This window comes from Antechinus flavipes, chromosome 4 (genome assembly GCF_016432865.1).
Source record: "Antechinus flavipes isolate AdamAnt ecotype Samford, QLD, Australia chromosome 4, AdamAnt_v2, whole genome shotgun sequence".
Taxonomy (NCBI): Eukaryota; Metazoa; Chordata; class Mammalia; order Dasyuromorphia; family Dasyuridae; genus Antechinus; species Antechinus flavipes.
The window spans coordinates 473668053-473694253 of NC_067401.1; the positions used below are offsets into that span (position 1 = coordinate 473668053).

Genomic DNA, 26201 nt, shown 5'->3' on the forward strand with positions numbered 1-26201 from the left:
ACAGCCAGTAGATAAAAGTAGAAAGGTGCCCTTTAAATTAGGTCAACCATCATGGGATTAAATACTAGTTGGCTTAGGACAAGATATCTATATTCTGTGCATGTATCTACTTGTCCATGGTTACCTAGGAAAACTTTTCTGGAAGAATAGATGTTCTCATTAGCTGAGCTACTGAATGATTTAGGATGCTAGCGGTCAATGGCCTAGAGGGGAAGAGACCTCAAAGGCCAATTTAGGCAAACTTCCTTCCCACCCTTTCAGAGAAGGAAACTGAGACCTTTAGAGATAACCTTCTTATAAAAAAACAGGAGGTGTCAGAGGCAAGATTTGAGCCCAGAACCTCTGACCTCCGGTGCCCATCCTTTCCTGCTGCTGCTTCACCACTGGCCTCTGACTTGGAGAATGAGCTCTGGCCATCTTTTCTTGCTCCTTCCCTGGTCACTATCCAACTTGGCAGGTCACAAAGTCCCAGGCACACCTTCTACGTTGGCAGGGTCACAAAGCACCAGGTACATCCTCCTCACTGGATCCTCATAGCAGCCCAGAGAGAGGTACTCAATGTCAAGACTAGGGTCACTAAGGCTCTGAGAGAGCACATCATGTGAGGAGTTCCACTGAATCCCGGACCTGATCTACTCCATAGGTTGCCTCTAACTGCTCCACGGAGATCCTAAGAGATAATTCAGCAAGATACAAACAGTGCTGCTTACTGAGGCCCGCACAACTTCCAAACTGACAGTTTCTAACCAACTAATTCTGCCTATACAGACTTGAAAAAGAACACACAAGTGCATACCAAGGCCTCTTTTAAATGAAAATGCCAGTAAGTCCTTTAGGAAAAAAGATCCTTCAGACAAATAACTACAAGTACCACTTCTAGTGAGAGGCTGAGGTCATTCTCCATTATAAAGGATGGCTCTCTAGATCCAGAGGAAAATCTGGGTGATGCAAGACCAGAAAAGTCAATAAAAATCTATTTTTTTAAAAAAGAAGCTACCCTTCTCCTATTCCCTATGTTCAGCAAAGAAGGAGGAACCTAAGTGAGGACAATGACCTGGAGAAAGCAGTAACCCAGTACTGAGGAGCTGAGTTCTAGTCCTGGCTCCTTCTGGAATGCCTACTCAACCTTAGTTTACTAAGGACCTTTGAACTGAAAAATCCAAAGGTCTTCTCTCATCCTGCCTGGGCCTGCTGATCACTTCCTTCCCCAAATGCTCTTCTGACATTCCTCCTCAGTCCCCTCTGTCCCCGTGTCCCCCAGCTCTGTCCCCGGCTGCCTTTGCTACACTTAGAGAGCTCCTCAATCCCCAGGGCCGCCACATGCAGATGACTCCCAGATTCCCGTCAGTCCCAATCTCCAGACCCACAGCACCAGGCCCCTCTTGGACATCTCCGAATGAACGTCCTGTAAGCATGAATTCCTCCCCCCTCCCAATATCCCCCCTAACTTTCCCACACTTCCAATCACCACGACTGGTAAGGCTGACATCACTGCTCCATTCACTTCCCCTCACCTGCCACCTGTCCCCCTGGTTGTCAAATATCTCATACGTTTTCTCTTATGAAGATCCCCTTTCTCTCCCTGCCACCCTTCTGCCATCCCTGCGGCGAACAAAAGGAACACAAAACCCCCATCACAAGCCACGAATGTCCAACCCTGAGCCTTAAACTGCAGCCTGGCTCAAGCCCCTCTCGGCTGCCGCGAACCCTCGGGATCTGCGGGCCCGGAGCCGCCCGTGGAGTCCTCCTGCTTCCGCTCCCTCCGCATCCCCTCACACAAGTCTCCCGGCCCTTCTCTGACATCACTGTCTCCGGCAGGCAGTCAGGGGGAGCCAAATAACCTGACCTCACTGGCTTCGTGACCCTGGGCAGGTCACTGCACCCTGCCTGCCTCGGTTTCCTCATCCGTAAGATGGGCTAGGGAAGGACGTGGCCGACCCTTCCAGGATCTTTGCCAAGAAAACCCCAAATGGGGCCAAAAAGAGCTGGACACGGAGACAGCGCCCCAACTGTATACCCCCACTTGTCTCCCCTTCCCCCAACTGCTGGGCATCCCCCCGACCCCGCACAGGGAGCTCTGCCAGCTAGCAAACCCCCTGCTGTCACTTTCCGGCGGGTTCGGGGCGCTCCGGCTTCATTCCCGGCTCCGCAGGGACCCGCCCCCCGGGACACACACCCCCTCTGGCTAAGGACAGCTGCGGCTTCTTCCCCGGTCTTTTAACCCTCCGTCACTTCGTGCACCGGCCCCGAGGCCGGCGCGAGCCCCCTCCTCCCCTGCGGGCTTCTCGCGCCACTCCGGCCCAGGCTCCCGGCCCCCTGCAGGTGCTTCAGGGCTGCACTCCGGCAGGAAGACGTCCCCCGCCCCCTCACCTGCCGGCCAGCGCAGCGTCCTCCGGGAAGCCCATCCTGTAGAGTGTCACGACCGCGGCTCCTCCGAGGCCCAGGTTATGCTGCAGCGCGACCTTCGCCCCCGGAACCTGCCTCGGGCCCGCCTCCCCGCGCAGCTGCCAACAGAGCTCCGCGCACTGCGCTAGGCCTGCCGAGGCAAGCAGAGACACAGAGCGCGCACGCGTCAGCCAGGCCTGACCAGTCACTCAAGGAGCGAGCGAGCGAAGCGCGCGTGCTGGGCAGAACCCAACAAGCCTAGTCGGGGCCCCGCTCCGAGCGAGAGGAGCTTCGGGGTCGGCCCCGGGCCTAGCGCAGCGCAGCTACGGTGCCATTGGTGCCATCAGATGGACTCTCCATCCCCCGCCCCCTCCATTCCAGGCTCAAACCTGGGAGCCATCCTCCACTCCTCCCTGTCTCTCCCCCTCCCCCTTCCCCATATCCCAGCTGCCGCCACGGCCTGCCAGTTTCACCCTGCAGCATCTCTGGGAAGTGCCTTCTTCTCTCCGGACGCCGCCCCTCACCCCGGGGCAGGCGCCCATCACCTCACCGGCCTCCACTCAATGGTCCCCAACCTATTTCCAGCTGATTGCTAATTACTCCTCATGTTCTCTACAGCGTGGAGTCTACATGAGCCCCAAATCTGGCCTGCTTACTGACCCTGACCCAACCCATGGCTTTTCGTTTGTCATTTTTCTCACTCTTACAGAAGCTGACAGCAGGTGGGAAATCTAGTTCCTTTAGCTTTTCCATAATCTATGCCCTCCCCCTTCACTCTCCAAGAGGGTTTCTGAGTAAACAAGAATTTGCTTCAGAGCTCTTCCCTGCAGGAATAACAAAAATCAAAAGCTGACCTCAGAAATCTGCTTACCAAGAAATCCTCCCAGCCAGTTACTAAAACACAAAATATCTTAAACCAAGTTACCTTTTGCTTTTAGTTTTTCTTTCTATATATTTATTTCACCTTCATGAAATAATTTTTCTCCCCTATGCTTGGGGACGGGGGTGAGGTTCAGAAATGCTGTCAAAACATAGTAACGGCCTACAAATGAAGAAGGTTCTTTTATTTGACTTAATCCAATCCCATTATCTAATTAATGGAAAAGGATAAATAAACTGTAGCATCGTTCTCCTGTCTGGAATAGAGACACAAAATGAAGAACTTACAGGAATGTATGAATTCTTTTTCTGTATTTAATTTTCATTATTTCTGTGTTTCCCCTATGACGTGTATAATATGTGCAGGTCATATTTACTTGAGCCTTGGCCAGTTAGAAACATATTTACTTACTTAACCTGAGCTGATGACATTTATCAGTATTTGGCATTTATCGATATTTAGTCTATTAGGTGGGCCAGTATCTGCTTGTTTAAGCCTGAAGGCCAGATTTTGTGTTTCTTAGAAATCAAATTTCCCTGAAACCTTCCATTCCAATCTCTCCAGATAGCAACACCTGATTAGATCAGGGGTCCTCAAACTATGGCCCGAGGGCCAGATGCGGCAGCTAAGGACAATTATCCCCCTCACCCAGGGCTATGAAGTTTCTTTATTTAAAGGCCCACAAAACAAAGTTTTTGTTTTCATATAGTCCGGCCCTCCAACAGTCTGAGAGACAGTGAACTGGCCCCCTGTTTAAAAAGTTTGAGGACCTCTGGATTAGATGCTTCCCCCTCCCCTTCTCAATGCTCTCTTACTTGTGATGTAATCTCTTGTATAAAAACTGTGTATCTTTACTACTTCTTTCGCTCTCCTACCACGAGCTTTCTTTTTCTTATTTCATGATGGGATGGCTCATCCTCCGGAGGTTTTTAATAACTTTTCTGCTTTTCTACTGAGTGATCTCTGAGCAGTCATTTTAGGTAAGGGTCTTCTACATCCCTCACACTCCATTATTCAATTTCCTTTCTTATTGTCAATATCCGTTCCTGAAGTCTGGTCTACTGAATGAAGAATAAGCCTCTTATACTCACTGGCCATGTGATCCTGAGCAAGTCAGTCTCAGAGCTCCATCAACTACCTAAAACTGAGGTGTAGTGAAGACAAGAGCTTGACTTAGAAGGGGAAGTTCCTCATCTGAGGCACCTAACACTGAGACAAATCACAGGTCTTGTTCAAAAAAAAGAAAGAAAGAAAGAAATTGATTCACTTAATTGAAAAACTTTTCCTAAACACATACCTCCTCTCTCCTCAGTGGCCTGTAGGGGAGTGTTATGAGAGATGCAAAGATGAACCGGAACCCCAAAACATAAATACCTCAACTCCTTCCCAGCTCTTTTCCTTCCTAAATGTGTGTTCTCTCCCCCATTAGAATGTAAGCCCTTAAAGAGAGGAACAATGTTGCTCATTACAAGGCCTAACACACAGCAGTGCTTAATAAATGCTTCTTCGTCTCTTCATTCACAGGTGAGGAAGTAGAAGAGTGCTGTAGGTATAGACAAGGGCACAGAAGAAGGTGAGTCCAGGATGTATCTGGGGCAGCCAAATCGTAGTGTGTTTGGAGCTTACAGTAGGTGAAAGAAGGGACTGTGAATTAGGACAGGAAAGTCTGGTTGGCTGCAGAGCAGGGTTCCTTCAACTTCTTTGTATCCTGAACCCCTTGGGCAGTCAATTGGGGAAATCCCTTTCTCAGAATATTTGTAAATGCACCAAATAAAATACGAGGATTACCCAGGGAACCAAAGTTATTAGAAACATAAGGGTGCTTACCCACCTTTATAAGGGCTATGGTTAAAAACCCCAGATCTAGAATACCAGGAGTGTGGAGCCCAGCTCTTAGGGAGGGAGGTACAAGCAGAAATTTGGGAGTAGACCATGGATGAGGTCACCACTGTAAATCAGGAAGCTTCATGTCATTTATTTGAGGAAAGAAGGGCCTTCACAGGCTAGAAGATGACTACATTATTCCAGATAAGGCAAAGAAAGCTGAACCAGGTTGATGTAAGTATAAAATCAGACTGCTTCGTTCTATCAACATTCTACTTATTGCTCCATCTCTTCAACAAGATAGTTTGGCTCTTCAACAATGAGATGAACCAAATCAGTTCCAATGGAGCAGTAATGAACTGAACCAACTACACCCAGGGAAAGAACTCTGGGAGATGACTATGAACCTCTATATAGAATTCCCAATCCCTCTATTTTTGTCCACCTGCACTTTTGATTTCCTTCACAGGCTAATTGTACATTATTTCAGAGTCCGACTCTTTTTGTGCAACAAAATAACTGTTTGGACATGTAGACTTAGATTGTATTTAACTTATACTTTAACATATTTAACATGTATTGGTCTACCTGCCATCTGGGGGAGGGGATGGGGGGAAGGAGGGTAAAAGTTGAAACAAAAGGATTTGCAAGTGTCGATGCTGAAAAATTATCCATGCATATATCTTGTAAATAAAAAGCTATAATAAAAAAAAAAAAACCAAGATAGCTTGGGGTTGAGTAGTGGGGGTGGGAGTGGGGGGGTTGGCCTTCAAATGCAACAGAAAACCCAAGCAGAAAATGATAATCACTATAGAAGCAAAACTAGATTTTGGAGCATATGACATTTTTTTTTAACAGATTAATCTTTCTTGTGTATTTCTGAGTTTATTTTTTAAAATATGCCAATAAGCCTGTCTTCACCTCATGAAAATATATTCTTTAAAATGTGGCAAATAAACATGGAGGAAAGGCAGCAAGGGCCATTAAGAGCCAATACAGCTTTATCAACTACAGTATAAACCAAATTACCTTAATGTCCTTTGTGATAGGGTCACTAGGCTTGGAAATCAGAGTAATGCTACCTATATAACTTAGTCAGATTTGTGCAAAGCCTCTTAAAAAGTTTCTTGTGATATTCCTGAGGAAAAGGGAAAAAGATGGGGGCTAATGATGGTCTGAGTAGCTGGGCTCAAAACAGGCTGAAATGCAAAACCCCAAGAGAAGTCATTAAAATCAGTTTCTATGGCATGCCCCAGGACCTTATTCTTGGGCCTGTGCTGTTCAAATTTTCATTAACAACTGAGTTAAAGACAGAAGAAAAGTCAATGGAATTTACAGACAACAGAGTCTGTGCCTAAAGAGATCTCAACGGGCCACAGCACCCTGAGCTGAATCTAATAAAGCAAAATTCAACTGGGATCAACTGAAAGTCTGAGTTTGGGTTCCAAAATTCTGTTTCCCCAGGATAAGAAGGGGGAGTCTTGGAGAGACAAAAGCTCACCTGAAAAAAAATCTGGGGATTCACTAAGACTGTGAACTTAGTATGAGCCAGTACTGAGACGGCAGTCAAAAGGTATTTCTATGAAAGTAAGAAAAGCATCATAGGGCATCTAGAAAGGTAGCCCTAGTTGGAACAAACTGAGAGGACTCTGGCTTTGACTCCTCACCAGCAAAGGGAGGGGCTCACATTATATTGCTTCTAAAGTCTCTCCCAGTTCTAACCCATGACCCAGATATCTCATTCTACTTCCGTTCCGGGCAACATATTTTAGGAAACACACTAATACCCTGGATAACACTAAGAGAATGGCAAGGAAGTTGTGGAAAATGCTTCAAGGTCACAAAAGAAGGAGGAAGTAACTGAGGAGTAGACCAGGGGACAAGAAAGATGTCAGGCCTTTGCAAGGTTATTATGGGCAAAGAGGATGACCTTTGGCTTAGCCCTCATAAGCAAAGCAAGGAGAAAGTTTTAAGGATAGACGTCCTAACCAGAGACAAACCCAGAGTGAGCCTGCCAGAGGCCTGCAACAAAGGTGGGAATAGCTATTTCTGAAAGGGGAATTCTGTTCCCATACAGAATGGTCTTAATGGCCTCTAGAAGAAAGTCCCTCCGACCCAGATGCTGTGATATCATCAAAAGGAAATCCAATCTGTTTTAAACATTCATTTTAAAATGAGACTGGATACCAAAAGTTAGCTAGCTGCCCCAACTCATTGCATGGGAGCTGATGGGAAAAAGTCTATCACTGAAAATCCACTGTAATAAGTCACATGCTGAGAGCTAACTAGGCTTCAAGTCAGCCAATTTTCTATTTCTAGACTTAATTGGTGCCAGCTCTTAGCTTTTAGCCAAGTACAACGTGTTATATAACTTAGGGCCAATGTTTTAGGACTAACATTACTATTGTACATTTATTTCTAAATAACTGGCTCGGCTTAAAAAATGATCTCCCAGATATTTCCAAAAAGAATTTATATTTACTCATTTCAAGCAGATGGACAACTTTATTTTAGCCCCACACCCAAATACTTGAATAGCCAACTGACTGTTCTGCAAAGTTATCGTTCCATTAACAAAGATATCACCAATGTCGCCAAATCTGATCTCCCTCAGCCCAAAAACCTATTAAATATAACCATAGAAAGAAGCAAAGGCTGCTGTCAATTTTTAACCACACTGAAGGGTTTCTGCTATTTATCTGAGTTGTCAAGATCAGATGCAAAGGTTATGAAAGCACTTCTCCAAAATCAGCGCACTTGAACATGTATTGTGTAAGAAAAAGCTAACTCCCAAGCCTCATGACATATTAAGGAGATCAAATCACATTGGACAGTTTTTAAGGGAATTCAATTGTATGCAATCCATCTGTTGCTCAACGAGAGCATTAAATTGTGCAATCTGAACCTTTCATCTGGAATATGTCCTCTCTCACATGGAAACCAACACTTTTATTCAATTGCTTCTTAAAACTTCTCTGTTAAAGGGGGGCAAACGCGGAAGCCCACTTCCAGTTTATGACAACGCTCGGATACGGCACAGAGGCCGAGTCCCCAAAATCCTAAGGAGCTTTTTCAGATCAAAGGCAGAAGCCAACATAAATCTTCAGAGCAATCGATCACTTCACAAGCGATTATTAATTACCTCCCATGTGGTGGACATTGGGAAGACAAGTACAAAGAATGAAAGAATTCCTATTGGAAATCTAATAAAGCAAAATTCAACAAGGACCAACTGAAAGTCCGAGGCCTGGGTTCCAAAAACTCCCATCCCAAGCCAATGGGAGAAACGAGAACATATAATTAATAATGATGATGAAAATGATAACTAATATTTACGAGGTGTTTGCTCTGTGAGGAAACAGGCAAGCAGAGGCTGAGTGACTTGCCTGGGATTACACAGCTGGTAAGTGTCTGAGACCAGAAGTGAACCGTAAAACGTAGCACAAATACACAGGAATAAAGCGGTGAGCCCCTCACGTAAGATGACCCCCATCTACACTGCACTGCAAATCAGTTCAAGGTTCTGCAGGCAGACGGGAGAGACCCTGGGGCCGAAGTCAGGTGACTTTGTAAAGACAGAAGAGTAAGGGGCTGCTTCCCCAGAGGGTCACAGTGAGGACGGTGCACATGTCTCAAAGCCCTAGATAAGTCCGAGTTACTCTGTGTGCTATGACTGTAGCCCCAGAACCAGGCTGCCCTCACCCCCGGACTCCACCTCCTCCACCAAACAGGCTGGTGAGGTGATCATGCACTGGGAAAAGTGTCCTGGAGAACTGTCAAAGCAAGTGTGGTAAGAGAGGGGATGGAGTGCGGGAGTGGCCAGGAGCTCTCCCTGTACAAGACAAACGGTTTTTCTATTTTATGAAACTCCTTAGAAAAATTAACCAACAGTTGGATAATCCAAAACATCTAAATTATGAATGTCTCGATCAAAAAGATTTTCTAATCAACTCACTCTTTTTGGTGTCTCCAAAATGAATTCTCCCTCCCAGCCTTATCTATCACTGCTCTCTAAGTCTAGCCCTAAAAACAAAGAAAACTAAAGGGCCCTCCATTCCAGACACAATTAGTGCCTCTCCTCTACCCCAAATGAGCTGGGACTGAGCTCTCTCTCTGCGCCAAGGCACCGGGATAAGCATTTGGGACCCAAAGCAAACCGAAGCAATCTCTGCCCTCAAGGAGCTTCCACTGAAACCCAGTAGCACAAACACTTACAGGTATTTGTGAGACATGTTTTGTTTTCAGTAACTTTAGAGCTTTGTGACCCCGTGTAGGTTTTCCTGGCAGAAATACTGGGGAAGAGGGATGTTGGCCATTTCTTTCTCTGCCCCATTTTACAGAGGCGTGACCTGAGGCAGAGAAGCGACTTGCCCAGGGCCACACAGCCAGGAAGTGAGAGGCGGCTCCCTGACTCCAGGCCTCACCTACCCTACAAACCAAATACAGGTCAGGCTTGGGGAGAAGGCACACAGCCTACCGTTCTCCTCCATGGGCCTCCTCACTGCAATCATCCCCTTTGTGAAAACCCACCAACGGGCTTTCCTCAACTCTCAGCCCGGCAAACCAACTGGCTTTGCTGCCTCTGGCTTCTCCCTTTTAGGCTATATCCCAAGTAATTTTTCTAATATATTTCTTTTTTCCTGTTTTATGAATACATCTTGCTTAATGAATCATGGTGGGAGAGAAAAATCAGAGCAAAATCCCCCACAGGAGAGAGGGAAAAAACAAAAACAAGGACGCAGCCCTAGCATGTGCCCTGTTCTTTTTCTGGGCGCAGAAGGCACGCTCTGTCCCAAGTCTACTGGGATTGCTTTGGAGCTTTAGTATTTCCACAGTTGCACTCTAATCGCAAGCCTCTCTCCAATGGCTGCTAAAAGAGATCCCGCGTTCTCAGCCTCACCTTAATGTCCTCCGCCATCTTCCCTCCCAAGTCAAACAGAACTGGACTTCATTCTTATCTTGCCCCCTCTTGCCTCCGTGGCTTTTGTCATCTCTGCATCTTCCTTCCAGGCTCAGCTGGGCTGAGAGGCCTTCCCTTCCCTCCGCTCCCAGGGCCATCTGCCTCCCCCATTATACTGCAGGCAAGAAGGGCCCATCTCAATGGGGAGCGCCTCAGCCATTTATCTCTGATTTTAATTCCTGACATGGAAAGTCCCTCTTCTTATAGCAAGCTGCCCAGTTAAGTGACACAGACTCAGTATGGATCAATGGCAAGCCTTAAACCCACCCCAGCCCCATGTCCATTATATCCACGTTGCCCCTCGCTTTGTGCTTAATAAACCTTTGGTGAATTGAACATAACAGCACCATAAATGGTTAAAAGTGATCCTGGCCTCAGATAATTCAAAATTATGGTCCAAGAAAATAGACCAAGAGTTTAATGGTGTTAACAAAAGTGTACAAGCCACAGACTAAGCTAGCTGAGGCAAAAAACGCCATCCCAGTCCACATTCAGAGATCGCAACACTTTACGGCTTGAAAGACTGAAAAACAATAAGGTTTTAAGCAGCCTTGAAAAGACTCCAATGTCAGTGCACTTCCAAAACCACTCTGTTAATATCTGCAAAGAACTGTGGGCAGAATTTGTGTTGGACATTTAAATATTTACACAGATTACACAGATTTTCCTGTGAGTTGTTTCCTGGGTCAAAACTGAAGAAAATTCTCATTAAAAGAAAAGTAACTTTGTGTTTTCCTAGTCCCTCTCCCTGATTCTTGGTCCCTTTCTCCTCAGGTGGCCTTGCATCTATTTATCAAAATACGTACAGATGGTCTGCATTCTATTGTGAGATCCTGGAGCAAAGACTGTTTCTGTCCTTTTTATGGCAAATAGGAAGTATTTAATAAATGTTTTATCAACTCTTTCTTAGCTGAAGAAGTAAAACTGGCAAGTTTAATTCCACAAACATTTTTTTAATGTCTTAAACTGGCAATTAAGCAGAAAATAAATAATTTAAGAATTTAAACTCATGTGCCCTAATTGGACAGTATTAAAGCAGCTAGGAACATCTCATGGATCCATGCGCTGCATTTCAAAAATAATTCTATGGAAATATTTAGCTCCTACCGAGCTGGTATGATCTCATGCCTACACTGAGCCTATTCAGGTCCAGATGCTCCCCACCCCCTACATTACCCTGTCTTCCTGCAGCATGCTTGGAAGCCCTCAGAACCTGCTGTCATTTGCTTTTCAAGCAGCCAATGGAACAACTCAGAGATCATCGGCCTGGAACATTTTCCAGGAGTCTAAATTCTGTTTTGGATGGCACTCCAGCCACGGCAGCTCATCTTGAAAAGTGGCCCAATGTCAATCTATGGCAAGTAAACATTTATTCTCACTAAGTGTCAGCCCTGTCAGGTGACCTGACTCGGTTTTGGTGGGTCTGATATTGCCCAAAGCCTCAAGCACTGGAATGGCCACACCAAGGAATGGTGGGAATTCTCTTTCTTACCTCTTGATGAAAACAGCCAGGAATGGGAATTCAGTGAGGGCCCAGGGGCCTAATCTCGGGGCCACCTGACAGGCTACCTCCCGGAGGAAACGTCCCTGCCCGCAGCACCAAGTGATCACCCCCTTCCTCGGTCTCACCTGCACCCTCTCCTAGGTACCCAGCGCAGGAGAAGTGAGCTGGTCTGCCCTGGAGCCTCTCACTGAGGGCAAAAGGCACCCTCCTTCTCCCTTCTTTGTGTCACCCCTGCCGGCACAGTCACCAAGCACAGTACAAAGGAAAGGGGAGCACAAGAGTCCAGGTGTGGGGCAGTGGATGAGTTCCCAGGGGATGATGGGGGGCAAGTGACACCAGTTGTCTCCACTGCCCAGAGTCTGAGGGACAAGCAGAGGTCTGGGGCCACTCAGCAGAGAGGGTGAAGCTCCGGGCAGGCTGAGCCTGGCCAGAGAGCCCAGAGCCCACTGCAGAGAGACCCCGAAGGGGCAAAGAAAAGGAGGGAGGCCAGAAGCAGGCGGCGGAGGCAGGAAGAGCCCAGCGCTCAGGGAAGGAGAGGCCAGAGGGGTAGGAGGAGGCCCGTGAGGGTGCAGTGCCCTGGAAACCGAGAGAAGGCCCAACACTGCAGAGGAGGCAAGGCGGCAAGGGAGAGGCCATCCGGGACCGGGGCAGCCTCTTCAGCAAAGGGGAGGAGGCAGACCCCGGGCAGGAGATCACCCACTCGTGAGCGGGGTCTTCTCTGGCCTAAGGAGAGAAATCTCAGGGGCCCAGGAACCTGAGCCTTTGGGATGTGGACAATGGTAGTCAACCTAAGTCGTTTCTTTTGTAGGTTTGCCTGAGGATTTTATCTGAGGCACTCACAGACACCATTTGGAGAAGGGGCTCCTGGTTCCCCTGGAATGACTGCCCAGGGGATCCTCAACAGAAAGAAAAGGAGGAAGCCCTCGCTCTAGAGGCACCGTCTGAGCCTAGAGAATACACTTAGCAGAGAGAAAACTGGCAAAGAACTTTACGCCCAGAATTCTGATAAAGGCCTCATGTCTAAAATACTCCAAGAAGTCGCCCAACTGCTAGATGGTCAGAGGATGGGAACAATTTTCAGACGAGAACGCCCATCCCCTTCAAACCCTCCCCAGAAGCACCCAGCTTAGTGCACAGCCCGAGACTGCGAAGGACAGGAGCTGGGCGGGGTTACCTGTGGCCCCAAGGGGGTGGCCCTTGGAAATCAGTCCCCCGCTGGGGTTTATCACCCACTTCCCTCCGTAGGTGTTGTCTCCTCTATCAATCAGCTCTCCTGCCTTTCCTAAAAAAATAAAGGGCAAAAATGAAGTTGAAGCTGACACCAGAGATGCTTCTTCAGTTTGCTGTGATGTCTGGAAATTTAAGTAAGTATTTTCTATCAACACAACTTAAAACAGTCCTGACAGAGGGCGACAGGAAGGGTCATGTGAACTGTCGCAATGATGTAAATGGAAAGACAATCCTGATCAGATGCTGTGACATGGTCAAGAACAAGCTTGGAACCCAGGCAGAGGAAGGAGGCTTGCTCTCTGCAGAAGGGCCGGCCTGTGGCAAATGGTTTTAAAGTTTCACAGACTGTTTTTCCTCTTCCTCTTTAATTTTTTAATTATTTGTGATAAGGGATTGTTCCCTAGGAGAGAACAGGGGGAGGGAAATGGGGGAAGACACGCAGGAAATGAAAAAAAAAAAAAATTACTTGGAAGGTGAAAAAAACACTCGCGCCGAGAGCTTCTAAGATGTGGATACTGAGCCAGAGGAGAAGCCGGTGGCTGAGGAAGGGTTCCACGCACCAGGAGGGCGCCCCTCCCTCCCAGGACCTGTAACTTCTGACAGAGCCCTGGGAACAAGGGTCTCTAGGAGGTTGGGGGCAAGGAAAGATTCACCTCGGGGCCTCCAGTCACAGGAAAATGGCCAAGATGCAGAGGTGGTGATTTGACAGAATCTGAGCTCGGTTATTCGTCCTCCAGCTCTTACCCAACCTTAATTGGCGGAGCGTCACCGCCCGTCCCCCACCGATCATCCCCAGGCATGGGATGTGCTCTTCCCCACATCACGCGTGTGTCCTCCACGCTGACACCGGAGGGGACAAATGCACCCCCATAGTGTCATTCGGCCCCGGGTCCGGGAAGGTCAGGGACCCGACAGCCGGGTCCACCCGAGGGCCCAGAGCCCAAAGACCTCCTTGGCTCCAGCCACAAGCAGGCTCCTCCCACCCTCCCTCCTCCTCAGCAGAAACCGGGAAGGACCAGCCTTCCTGGCACAGGAGCCCCAGGCTTCTCCAGGCCTAGGATCCACTGCTCCCCCCAAGGACCTTCAGGGGCAAAGGGCCGGGGTTGGAGGGGGGGTCATTCTAAGGGTTCTCTGTCCTCCTGTGACGGAAGGTGTGGGAATAGCTGAGCCCCCAGGGCCGAGGTCAGAACCCAGCGGGGGACGAAGGGAGAGGGGAGGGCAGGGGACTCTCCCACTTCTCCAGGCTGAGCAAGTCACTTCATCACTGCCTGCCTCGGTTTCCTCATCTGTAAATGGTGAATAACTCCACTGGCCTCCCAGGCTGCTGTGATCGCCTTTGTCAGGTGCTCTGCAAAGCTCGGAGCATCACACACATCACACACACCACACACATCATACACACTCACACTCACACACACGCACTCACACACATCACACACATTATACACACTCACACTCACACACATCACACACATTATACACATTCACACACATTATACACACTCACACTCACACACATCATACACACTCACACTCACACACACACACTCACACACATTATACACACTCACACTCACACACACACACTCACACACATCACACACATTATACACACTCACACTCACACACTCACACACATCACACACATTATACACATTCACACACATTATACACACTCACTCACACACATCATACACACTCACACTCACACACACACATCACACACATTATACACACTCACACTCACACACATCATACACACACATGCGCACACACACACTCACACACATCACACACATTATATACACTCGCACACACACACATCACACACATTATACACACTCACACTCACACTCCCACACTCACACACATCACACACATTATACACACTCACACTCACACACATCATACACACACACGCGCACACACACATCACACACATTATACACACACACGCACACACTCACACATCATACACATTATACACACTCACACACTCACACACATCACACACATTATACACACTCACACTCACACACATCATACACACACGCGCACACACACACTCACACACATCACACACATTATATACACTGGCACACACACACATCACACACATTATACACACTCCCACACACACTCCCACACTCACACACATCACACACATTATACACACACACACGCACACACTCACACACATCATACACATTATACACACTCACACACACATCACACACATTATACACACTCACACACACACACTCCCACACTCACACACATCACACACATTATACACACTCACGCTCATACACATTATACACACTCACACTCACACACATCATACATACACACGCGTGCGCGCACACACACTCACACACATCATACACACTCACACACACGCACTCACACACACTCACACACATCATACACACACTCACACACACCACACACATTATACACACTCACACTCACACACATCATACACACACACGCGCACACACACACTCACACACATCACACACATTATACACATTCGCACTCACACGCTCACACACATCATACACATTATACACACTCACACACACACATCACACACATTATACACACTCACACACACACACTCACACACATCACACACATTATACACATTCACACACATTATACACACTCACACTCACACACATCATACACACACACACGCGCACACACACACTCACACACATTATACACATTCGCACTCACACACACACTCACACACATCACACACATTATACACACTCACACTCATACACATACACACTCACACTCACACACACATCACACACACACACACGCGCACACACACACTCACACACATCATACACACTCACACACACACGCACACACTCACACTCACACACATCATACACACACTCACACACACCACACACATTATACACACTCACACTCACACACATCATACACACACACACGCGCACACACACACTCACACACATCACACACATTATACACATTCGCACTCACACACACACTCACACACATCACACACATTATACACACTCACACACACACACACATCACACACATACACACACACTCACACACTCACACACACACGCACACACTCACACACATCACACACATTATACACATTCACACTCACACACATCACACACATTATACACACTCACACACACGCACTCACAAGCCGGCATGAGCAGGGGGGCGGGAGGAGAAGAGAGGGGGTGCCCAGCCGCCGGCAGCCGTACCTTCCGCACACAGGCCCAGGGCCTCGTAGGTGATGAGCTCGTTGGCCGAGAAGCAGTCGTGCAGCTCGATCACGTTGACGTCCTTGGGCTTCAGGCCGGACTTCTCGTAGCACCGTCTGGCTGCCTCTTTACTCAGGTCAAAGCCCACCTGAAGCCAGAAGGAGACAGAGCAGTGGCGCCCAGGTGAGGTCCCCGGGCTCGGCCGCCCCGGACGGGCCCCTGCCAGCAGAGGGTGGAGCTGCCGGAGGAGGGGCAGGGTCATCTTGGTAGAGACCGAGGGGCTTCCTGCAGGAGGCGGCGCCCCACCCCCCCTCGGACAGCCCACACGACTGCCTTCGATGGCATGGCCTTTGTGGGCCCCCCTGGGGAACAACTTCCCGGGCCTCGTGGTCTGCCTTGGGCCTCTGCTGCCCACACTGGCCGACCACAAGAGACCGAGGCAGCCGGAGTGCCAGGGCCCAGGGGGCCAGTCTGACGCCTCTGGGGCAGCATTTGGTTATCAGAGACATCAGTGTGATCGTGGGCAGGGATGCTAAGGACAAACTGCCCAGGCTGAAAACATCCCTCCCAAGCAGCACCTGTAGCGTCTGGCCCAGAGAAGAATCGCGTTGGCACACGGGGCGGTTTCCTATGAACTGCCCAGCAGCCCTGGGGCTGCCTAGTGAGCCGATAACTCTGGGGGTTCTTGGGGGATTTTTTCTGACAAATCTGTGATTTTGCTGCCGTAGGGAGCCTCCGGTACTAAGATGATGCCCTTGGTTGGGCAGCCCCCAGCACTGCCTGGAACCTGGGGGAGGGGGGTCTTCCTTCAGTCCCTCTGCCCTGGGCCCAGGTCTCCCTGAGGCACGTACTCATTTAACAGCCAGATCAGTAAGAGAAAGCAGAATGCCTACAGTGCAGAGAATGGGCACAAACAGCTCTTTTGAGAGAAGCTGAAGGAAGCCCGGAGTATTTCTCTAAGGAGAAGTCTGGGAGGGAGCAGAAGGTGACCACGTGAAGGACCCGGAGGGAGCAGGCAGGCCCAGTGGCACAACAGAATGGAGTCCCCGGCCACGGAGGTGTGAGGGGCCCCTCCCTGGGGGAGGGTCTCGGGCCACGGGACGTACCACCTTGATCATGCTGTCCTCTCGGAAGGTGCTCGAGCGGTCCGTCACCATCTCCTGGGCCACGATCTCCACGGCTTGGGACTGCAGGTTGTGCTGGATCACAAATGACTCACTGGCCAGAATCGCCGCGGCCGCCCCGTCAGAAGTGGGGCTGAAAGCACAAGTGACGAATGATGCCCATCCCCGCTCCGGTCCAGTCACTCCTGGACCCCTTCTTCTTCTAGCCTCCTCTGAACTGGGGGTCCCCAGGGAAAGTCACCGAGAGCACATGCTGAATTAGCTGTCCCACTGCTCACATTTCTGGTAAAAGGTTAGAGATCGGGCCCTCTACGAGGCCCCCTGGAGGTTCGGACCTCCCCTGGGGGTCCCACTTCTCCATCCCGTCCCGTTCGCCTCCCCTGTGGGTCTCCATCCTGTCCCTATTGCCCATGACACAGGGTGACTGGGAAGAAGGCGCCTCCCCCTTACAGGCCCCTTTGTGAGAGGGGAGGAGCATCTCACAGAAAGATGCCTGCGGAGTCTCCAACAGCCTCATGGTCAAGGGTTTGCAGCATCCCCCCCTCAGCCACGAAGGGCCTGACTTGGTCCCTCTGGCCCCCCAGGGACCTCGCAAGGCCAGCCCAGAACCTCCCAGCGGCTGCAGCCGGGGCAGATTCACCGGGACCAAAGGTGAGAGGCTGGACGCTCACCCCGCAGCTTCCTCTCAAGGGGAGCTTGAAGTTGGCAGGCCCAGGACAAAATGGCCCGCAGAGCAGTGAGCTCTAAGTGCGGCCGAGGCTGAGGTGGGCCTCCTTCCTCGGGCAGAGGGCCTGCTTGGGAGGAATGGGGGGCAAGGATGGAGAAACAGGAGGCGCTAATACAGCTTTAAAGAGAGAGCTCGGCAGAGAACAGAGCAAAGGGGACTTGGGGAGCCCTGCGTCAAATGCCTGGTTTGTGCAGGAGCAACTGCGGCAGATTCTGCGCCATGTCAGGTGGAGCGTTCTTACCAACACTGCAAGACGGTCAAGTAATCAAAGACTTTCCGAGAATTCAGCACTTCCTCCAAGTTGTACTTTTGCTGGAACTGGGAATACCTGGGGACAAAATGGTCATTTGTGAGATGGGGGCTACCAGGCTGGGGAAGGGAGGGAGCTCCGGGAGCACGGGAAGGGCCGCAGTGATCAGCAGAGCATCTTCCTGGACACAAAGGATTTCTATCCAAAGATACCCTTCAAAGCAAGGGAAATTTCGATAAAAACCAAATCTTCGCTCTTGCTTTATTTTCCTTTCAAAAAGTAACATGGTAACATGCACCAAAGGCATTCTGATGAATCCGCTCCCTCTGCGCCAGATTCTGTGCTGAGTGGAGGAGTCACAGCTGATGAAGACAAAGGAAACTTCCCCCTCCTCCTCCTCCTCTCCCCTCCTCCCTCTGCTTCTGACCCCCACAGACGTGGCACAGGCCTCAGCTGCTTTGGGCCCTGGGAGCCTGCCTGCCTCAGAGACACCTTCCTCCTCCTGCGAGTACCGATTAAGGAAGGCCAAGAGCCAAGCAGCCTTCAGGGCTCTGCACTGGCCACCCCCACCCCAGGACCTCCTCCTCCCTGATTTTTCCAACTCCCTTTTCCAGGGGGGGGGTCCTTTCTCAATTAGAATGCAAGCTCTTTGAGGGGCAGGGATTCTTTTCACCTTTATTTGCATCCCCAGTATTTTGTACATAACAAGCACTTAATAAAGATTTGTTGTAGATTCAACTAAGTGCCTTCTGTTTGCAGACCAGTGTGCCCACATAAGTTTCTGGTACAGGAACAATTAAGGTAAACTGAAAGGCACGACACAAGCAAAAGTGCCTAAAGGAAGTGAAAACAAAGCTCTGGGATCCCAGAGGAAGGGAGCTGCTGAAAGGAAGTGAAGGAGGGCTTCCTGGAGGAGGTGGTCTTGGAGTTGGTCCTTAAAGGATGGGTAACCATTCAAGCAACAAAAAGGGAATGGGCACATGCGCAGAAGCATGACTGTGGATTCTGCTGCCTTTCCGCCTCCTTCACAATTCCCAGGGAGGTCGGCTCAGTGCCCCATGAGCCAAGCAGGCTCAGCAGGGGCCAAATGGCCAGCATGAAGGGCCCACTTCCCGTCTCCACCCAGAAGAGAACCATGCTCCTCTCCTCCCTCCGCCAGGCCCTCCTCCACCAGGCCCTCCTCCGGGGTTTCCCACCTCAGGCCTCTCCCCACTCTAACCCACTCTTTCATCCAATATTTCAATCCCATTAATTACTCTTTGTGTCGGAAGCCATGGGGAGCTGGGCAGTCAGAGCCACTTGCCCTCCTTAGACTCCACTGGGGGAAGCAGCACATGCACAGAGAAATGCCTGGGGGAGGGCGCTGGCAAGCAGGGGCATCGGGCATGGGGACGGGCCTCCTCCAGGAGGTGGCACCTGAGGCTGAAAGGCGGCCAGAGGGTCCGGGGCCTGGAGTGAGGACGGCCCAGGCCCTGGGTATCCCGAAGGAGAATCGGCAATATGCTGGAGCCTGGACAAAGCTTTACCAGGGAGCCTGTTCTGTCTCTTAGGTGACACAGACCAAGCATGGCGGCTCCTCCGTGAGGCATTTTCATGCCTCCACACTGTGACTGCAGTGAGTTAAAATCTGTCTTGTGCTGTTGTCTCGGCATCTAAGACATTTATCACCTCTTCCTGACCAAGCCACGGGCCCCTAGAGAACCCACTGACCCCCACTTCCTGGCTCACCCGGCCCAGGGCTGAGTCAGGGCCCAGAGGCCTCCCCACCCAATGGGCTTCGAGGGCCTTCCTCTGCTCTCTCCAACTAACCCCGTGAGGATCTGGCTGGTCCCACTCATTCTGATGTTGTCTCCCCCTTCAGAGGAGGTCAGGGGCTGCTTCTGTTTCCTTTGTACTCTCAGAGCTAGGCACAGGGTCTGGCACAAAGTCAGAGCTGAGAGGGGCTGCCCACCAGCTGGGCACGGCTGAATAGTTACAGGGTATGAGTGCGAAGGAATATTATTGTTGTATAAGAAATGACAGCAGGAGGATTTCAGAGAAGCCTGAGAGACTGACAGGAACTGATGCTGAGGGAAACGAGCAGAACCAGAGATCACTGTACACGGCAACAGCAAGATTAAGTGATGATCAACTGTGATGGGCGTGGCTCTTTTCATCAATGAGATGATCCAGGCCAGTTCCACTAGGCTTGTGAGGGAGAGAGCTGTTTGCACCCAAGGAGAGGACTATGGCTACTGAGTGTGGATCACAACTTAGTATTTTCACCTTTTTTGTTGTTTGCTTATTTTTTGTTTCTCATTTTTTCTCCTTTTGATCTGACTTTTCTTGTGCAGCGTGATAAATGTGGAAATATGTCTAGAAGAATTGCACATGTTTAGCCTATGTTGGATTGCTTGCTGTCTAAGGGAGGGGGCGAGAAGAGGGAGGGAGAAAAATCTGGAACACAGGGTTTTGCAAGGGGGAATGTTGAAAATTATCTTTGCGTGTATTTTGAAAAATAAAAGGCTATTATTATTTTTAAAAATAAAATTTTGAGATTCTGAAAAAAAGTGCTATTTGACTTAACTTGAACCCAGGTCTCCTTCCTCTTATCCCGGCATCTCTTACACAGCTTCTTCCTGGTGGCTGATCTCACTTTCACAGAAAAGACCGGGGAGGCAGGGAAGAAGGGTTGGAAAAGGACTCTGTGTTTGAAGTCCAGAGACCATGAGTTGGACGCTCAGCCTCTGCTTCATTATGAGCAGTGAAGTTTTGCATAACACTGCAGGAAACCCTGGATTTTCATTCTGCCATGTCTCTGGATACTTACGGATTATTGACTGAATGGTTGTGATTCTTCCAAGCAATTTTTGCAAAATGTTCAATTTTTGTACCTGTGGACAAGGTAAACATCTGTTAAAGTATATAGATATCACTTTGTTTATAGAATATTCATAAAAGGTAACATTGTGTTATTAATTAATATTAAATTTATATTGATATATTATACATTTATGTTATATTGATATTAATATTTAACTAATAATTAATAAAAAGGTAATATAATATTAATAAAAGATAATGGTACCTCCTAATTTAATCACTCTACATGGAAAGTGTATCAAACAAGCCCATCCCATTAAAATCTATTTGCCATTAAATGGGCATCTGGTTATCAAACTCAGTCAAACTAAGCAGAAACCTCCCCCGGCCTATTCTACCTGACACAAGAGCTGGTTTCAGCTCTGGTTCCCTGGGCTCGTTAATAAGCCAGGGAAAATGCCCGGGAGTCTGCTGGAAGGAAAGGCTGCCAGAAGCCCTCCAGAGATGCTGGAACAAGTTCAGCACCCATCTGGACCTCTTTAAGGTACAATCAGTCTTCCAGCCTATGGAACAGCTTGCTCTGCCTCCACCCAAGGCACTTAGAGGAGGCTGGTGACCTGATGTGGGCTGGGAGCAACTGAAAAAACGCTGCGAGGCTCATTCAGTGATAGCCTCAGATTCGACCTCCCAAGGGATCTGCCTGGACCAAAATGACCTAAAATCACAGCTAGCCCAGCAAAGGGGAGCCGCGGCAGGAGCATGATTCCTGACACCACAGGACGTGCCGGACTGGGCCAGAACCCAGAATTTCCCCTTTTGGTGGGAATTCTTAGGATATAGATTTCATCAGCTAAATGGAAGGAAAACCCTTCCCAAAATCGGAATGAGAAGATCTGTCTCTGAAAGACAAGAGCACCCCCACTCCCCTGAGAGGGTGAGTGATCAGGGATGAAGCATCCCAGCTTCCAACTGTATCAATCTTCCAATCTTCAAAATACTCACAAAACCACGAATAATCTCCTGTATACACCTGTGGGACGTAGCAAGAGCTCTGCGCAATTCTCAAATCCCACCACAAGTTCTGAGCAAGTCTCTGGCTCGGGGAAAGGTCACGGGGATGAGGAATAATGTGCCAACTGAAATTTGCACCAATCTTAGCATTCTCCCAGCATTTGTCTTAAACATCACAAAATCCGAACTAAGACAAAGCCTGCCAAACGCGGCATGTGCACGTTAACGTCTGCAGTGCCAACAATGGAGATCCGCCACGTTCTGCTTCCCACACGGCTTCCAGCCTCATCCTGAGAAGCGGCAGGCGAAACGGTCCCAAAGCCTGCCTGGCTCCTACATCTAGGAACCATGTGAAAATGAGCAAGCCACGGCAACGTTCTGAGTCTCAGCTTCCTCACCTGTACGGTGGGCATAAAACTTGCAACAAGCTAAGCTTTCAGTTACTGTAAGAAGAGCCACAAAGGGTCCAGTTTTTCTTTCTTTTAACTTCATTAAAACAAACTAGAAAAGAAGCTAGATGGGATTAACCAAGCAACTTTGAAAATCCAAAGAAAATTGATTTTTCAGCACCTAGATCACGTAATTGTTGTGAATGCTAAACAAAAAGTGACTTTCTGAGTATTTCCAGCGAAACAAGGAAATAGATTGCCCTGAGAAAGGCCTCTGGGCCAAGGATCTCCCGAAGCTAAGCGCCCCTCCCAGGTGAGCAGAGAGACTCTGCCAAGTGGCAATGCCCTCCACAAGCGGGGCAGGGCTAGAGCTCACGCCCTCTGAGGGCCCTCTCTCAGCCGATTTGCTCGAGCCAGGCACTGCCATCTTCAAGCCATCAGAGAGATGAGGATGCGGCAGAGGCAAGGCCACCCTTGAAATGGCACTTCCTATGCAGGCAGCGGTATTTCAGAGATGATGTCAGGATTCCCTCGGCCCCTCGGCCCCTCAGCCCCTCGGCCCCTCGGCCCCTCGGCAGCTGTGACAGCTCTGACATGTATCATCCCACAGGTGCCCACAGCACAGCTCTGCAGGCTGACTTAGGCTGTTCTTCAGTGGGCCCAGACTGAAACGTCCAGGCCTGGGGGACGTGCCAGGGCCTGCCTTGCAGGATGCCAGCCCCCACCCATATGTGCTGCAGCACAGACCAGGAGGACAAAGGAGGAAGGCAGGGCAATGAGGACCATGCAGGCCGGAGGAGGCCGTCCGGGTCGCCGAGGACTAAGCGAGGGCCCTGAGGAGCATCTTCCTGCCCACCAGAGCAGGGCTGGGGCATGTGGCCAACAACGCTCGAGCTTTCTGAGAGCAAGGACCCAGCTCCGGGCCCTCTGTGCTCTCCGCAGCACAGACCTGATGGCCGGCTTCCCCCCCATCCCACTGAATCCGCATTCCCGCAGGTACCGTATTTCTCCATGTGTTCTTTGCCGGCACATCCGAAGAGCTGAGCTGCAATCGGAGCTGAGGACAGGCCGTACTTGTCCACCATCACCTCCACGTGCTTGTCCATTGGATTGGTCCGGTCCGAGAACTGAGGGGAAACAGAAATTCAAGAAGTGACCAAATGATTCCTTTCTGATGGAGGATAGAAGGCGAACACATTACTGTCAAGGACACCTGTGGGGAGATGCAGAGGGCTGGAACTCTGACAAGGTGCACTTAGACAACAGAGCACTGATTGGCGCCTGCTGAATGTGGTGTGATGAGGTAACCATAGGGGAGGACTGGAGGGCTGAGGGAGAGGGTCAGAGTCTCTCTGCCGCAGTGCACTTGGCAGGGGAGACTTCAGGCTCGAATCCAGAGTCCAGAATTTATCTTTAATGAGCCGCATGATCCTTTGACTGATCCTCAGACCCTTCAGAAAGCTAGGCCAGACATTACAGGGAGAGGGAAATGAATGAGAACCAGGGAGCGCTTCCCAGTATCCCGGGGAGAAGAATCAAGTTCAGTCCCCAGATGCACTCTGGAAAGTCAATGCTGCTGGGAGAGTGGCTAAAAGTAAAGGAAGGATACAAACCCCAAGCCCCAGAGAAAGTATAGAAGATTCAGGAGGGGGGAGTGAACAATTTTGAAAAACACATCTAGGACAAATTACATACTTAAAAAAATCAGCAAGTACAAGATGAGTAAGAGTTTCATTATAGCCTCTTTTTTGTTCTGCTGTTTGTGGAAATGCTCTTTTTATATTTAAATTCAGAAAAGAACATTTTTTTTTTTAAAAAAAGAAAAAAAGACTGGGAAGCAGATTGGAAAAGGGAGTGAGAGAGAGAAGACTCGAGGCTGCAAACTTGGGGCCTGAAGGATGGCGTCTCGAGAGAGAAAAAAAGGAGAGTTAGGAAGCAAGGTCAGACCAGAGGGAAAAGCTGAGGTGATGAATGTGAGATGCCCCCAAGTATGAGCAGATCAGGTAGACGTGTTCTCTCCCGTCAGATATGACAAGGAACTTTATGGGAAATGTTTATCATAATCAATTGTTCTCCATGGGGGAAGTGGGGGAAGGAAACTAGCAGAAGAGATTCTAGTTGAATAAAAGGAAAAGGTTAACAAAAAGATGACACCACTGATTAGGAAGCGTTCAGAGAGTTTATGAAATCTCCCCAGTTGGCCACACCAAAGGCACGGACGTGCAGGTAAGGATCTTGGGTGCTCTGCCAATGGGTCTCTTGTCTATCAAAGACTAATAATGACCCATGTCAATCTCCACACTGGAGAAAAACACTTCTTACACTGACACAACCACAAACATTCACATTAGCAGCTTTTAAAATGAGGGGGGGAAATACAAAGGAGTGCGCAACACATTAACTCTATATCATGGCCAACAAATGAAAAAATCTGGGCAGCAAAGACACATCAGAAGGAAGAGACAGAAGGAAAAAGGGACAGAGCCCAAGAGAAAGACAGGGAGAGGTGGAAAGGAAATGACATCTCTGGAGAGGGTCTCCAGAGAAAGGCAGAAGCAGAGGGGGAGAAGGTAAAGCTTAAAGGAATCCAGGCCAAGGATTTCTGGGACTCGGGGCTTAGAAGGTTGCTGGGACCTTCTGAGACTCTGAAAGCTGATACTGATCACTGCACACACCATTATCCCAACTGCTCCAATCCTTCAGATCTTGAGCAACTCCAAAATTAATGGTTCCGGCATAACAAGTTCAACAAGGTAGACGCTATTTCCTTGAGAGAAATTTTGTAAATGGGTGGCAAGTGAAGAGAGCAGAAGCAGCAAGCCAATATATACAACTTACAGTAACTGAACTAAAGGGAAAAGCACGAAAAGGCAGCTGAAGCAAATGCACTGATCATTCTGGGTCCTCAAGAACGGTTAATGAAACACTTTTCTTGGTCAAGGAACAAGAGACATGGGAGGAAGGCTACTAAACAGGCCTGCTGGTCAACTGGTTTTAATTCTTTTTCTCTGGGTGCTGGAGATAAGTGGTTTAAAAACAAAATATTTTTTAAAATGATTTCTTTGCACTACAGCCTCGGGGCCACACTTACACATTTGCAGAAGCTAAGAACCACAGGCTGATCACTCCCCCTGCAAACGAGAAGAAGCCCCAAATCCTCAAGAGCCCGGGACATAACTGGGGAGCTAAGACAAATGCATTCGAACAAAGGAAGACGTTATTGATGTCTGAGCAATCTCTGAGATTGTGGGATCTCTCTGTGTGCACAGTTTCTCTCTCCCAGGGCCCCCAGAGCAGCAAGACTGGCTCCTGCCATGTCAGCAGCGGCACAAGAAAGGAATTAGCTGAAGGGATAAATGGGAAATGACTAGAGAATAAAATCAGGTGTGAACAACAATGTGGAGGAACAGAGAAGAGGCAGGGGTCACCGCGCAGCAGGAAGCCATGAGCTGGGTCCTGAAAGATGCCTAGGAACTGACATGGGAGAGACTTGCGATACAGGAATGATGGGACTCCCGAGTATGGAGGACATCTGAGCAGGGGAACGGGCCCAGCAAAACCCACTGGCCTAGAGAGCTGCAGAGCCAACTGAGAGGCCTTGAAACGAAGGAGGAGACACTGCTGTCACAATACAGCTGGGCTTAGAGTCACGAGGACCCCTGTTCAAATCCAGTCTCAGACACTTACTAATGGCACGACTTCACTGCTTCCTGTCTCCGTTCCTTAATCTGTAAAATAACAGTGATAACCACTAACATTTACAGGGCATTGACTGTGCTGGGCGCTCTCCTAAGCATGTTCCATTCTGTCTCATTGGATCAGGGGCAGGGGTTTGAGCATTTCCCC

At 49.2% G+C, this 26201-nt stretch overlaps 1 protein-coding gene across 1 annotated transcript in view; it reads right to left on the reverse strand.

Moving 5' to 3' along the window:
• The window catches only part of SCP2 (sterol carrier protein 2), a 72331-nt gene that overhangs the window by 26063 nt on the left and 20067 nt on the right, over positions 1 to 26201 (reverse strand). Inside the window, exons 6-12 of the mRNA XM_051999674.1 lie at positions 23356 to 23482; positions 20963 to 21026; positions 18145 to 18231; positions 17159 to 17309; positions 16053 to 16200; positions 12728 to 12835; positions 2371 to 2536 (exon numbers count right to left, since the gene is read on the reverse strand). Coding sequence (XP_051855634.1) covers positions 2371 to 2536; positions 12728 to 12835; positions 16053 to 16200; positions 17159 to 17309; positions 18145 to 18231; positions 20963 to 21026; positions 23356 to 23482 — 851 coding nt within the window. The remainder of the gene's footprint in view (positions 1 to 2370; positions 2537 to 12727; positions 12836 to 16052; positions 16201 to 17158; positions 17310 to 18144; positions 18232 to 20962; positions 21027 to 23355; positions 23483 to 26201) is intronic.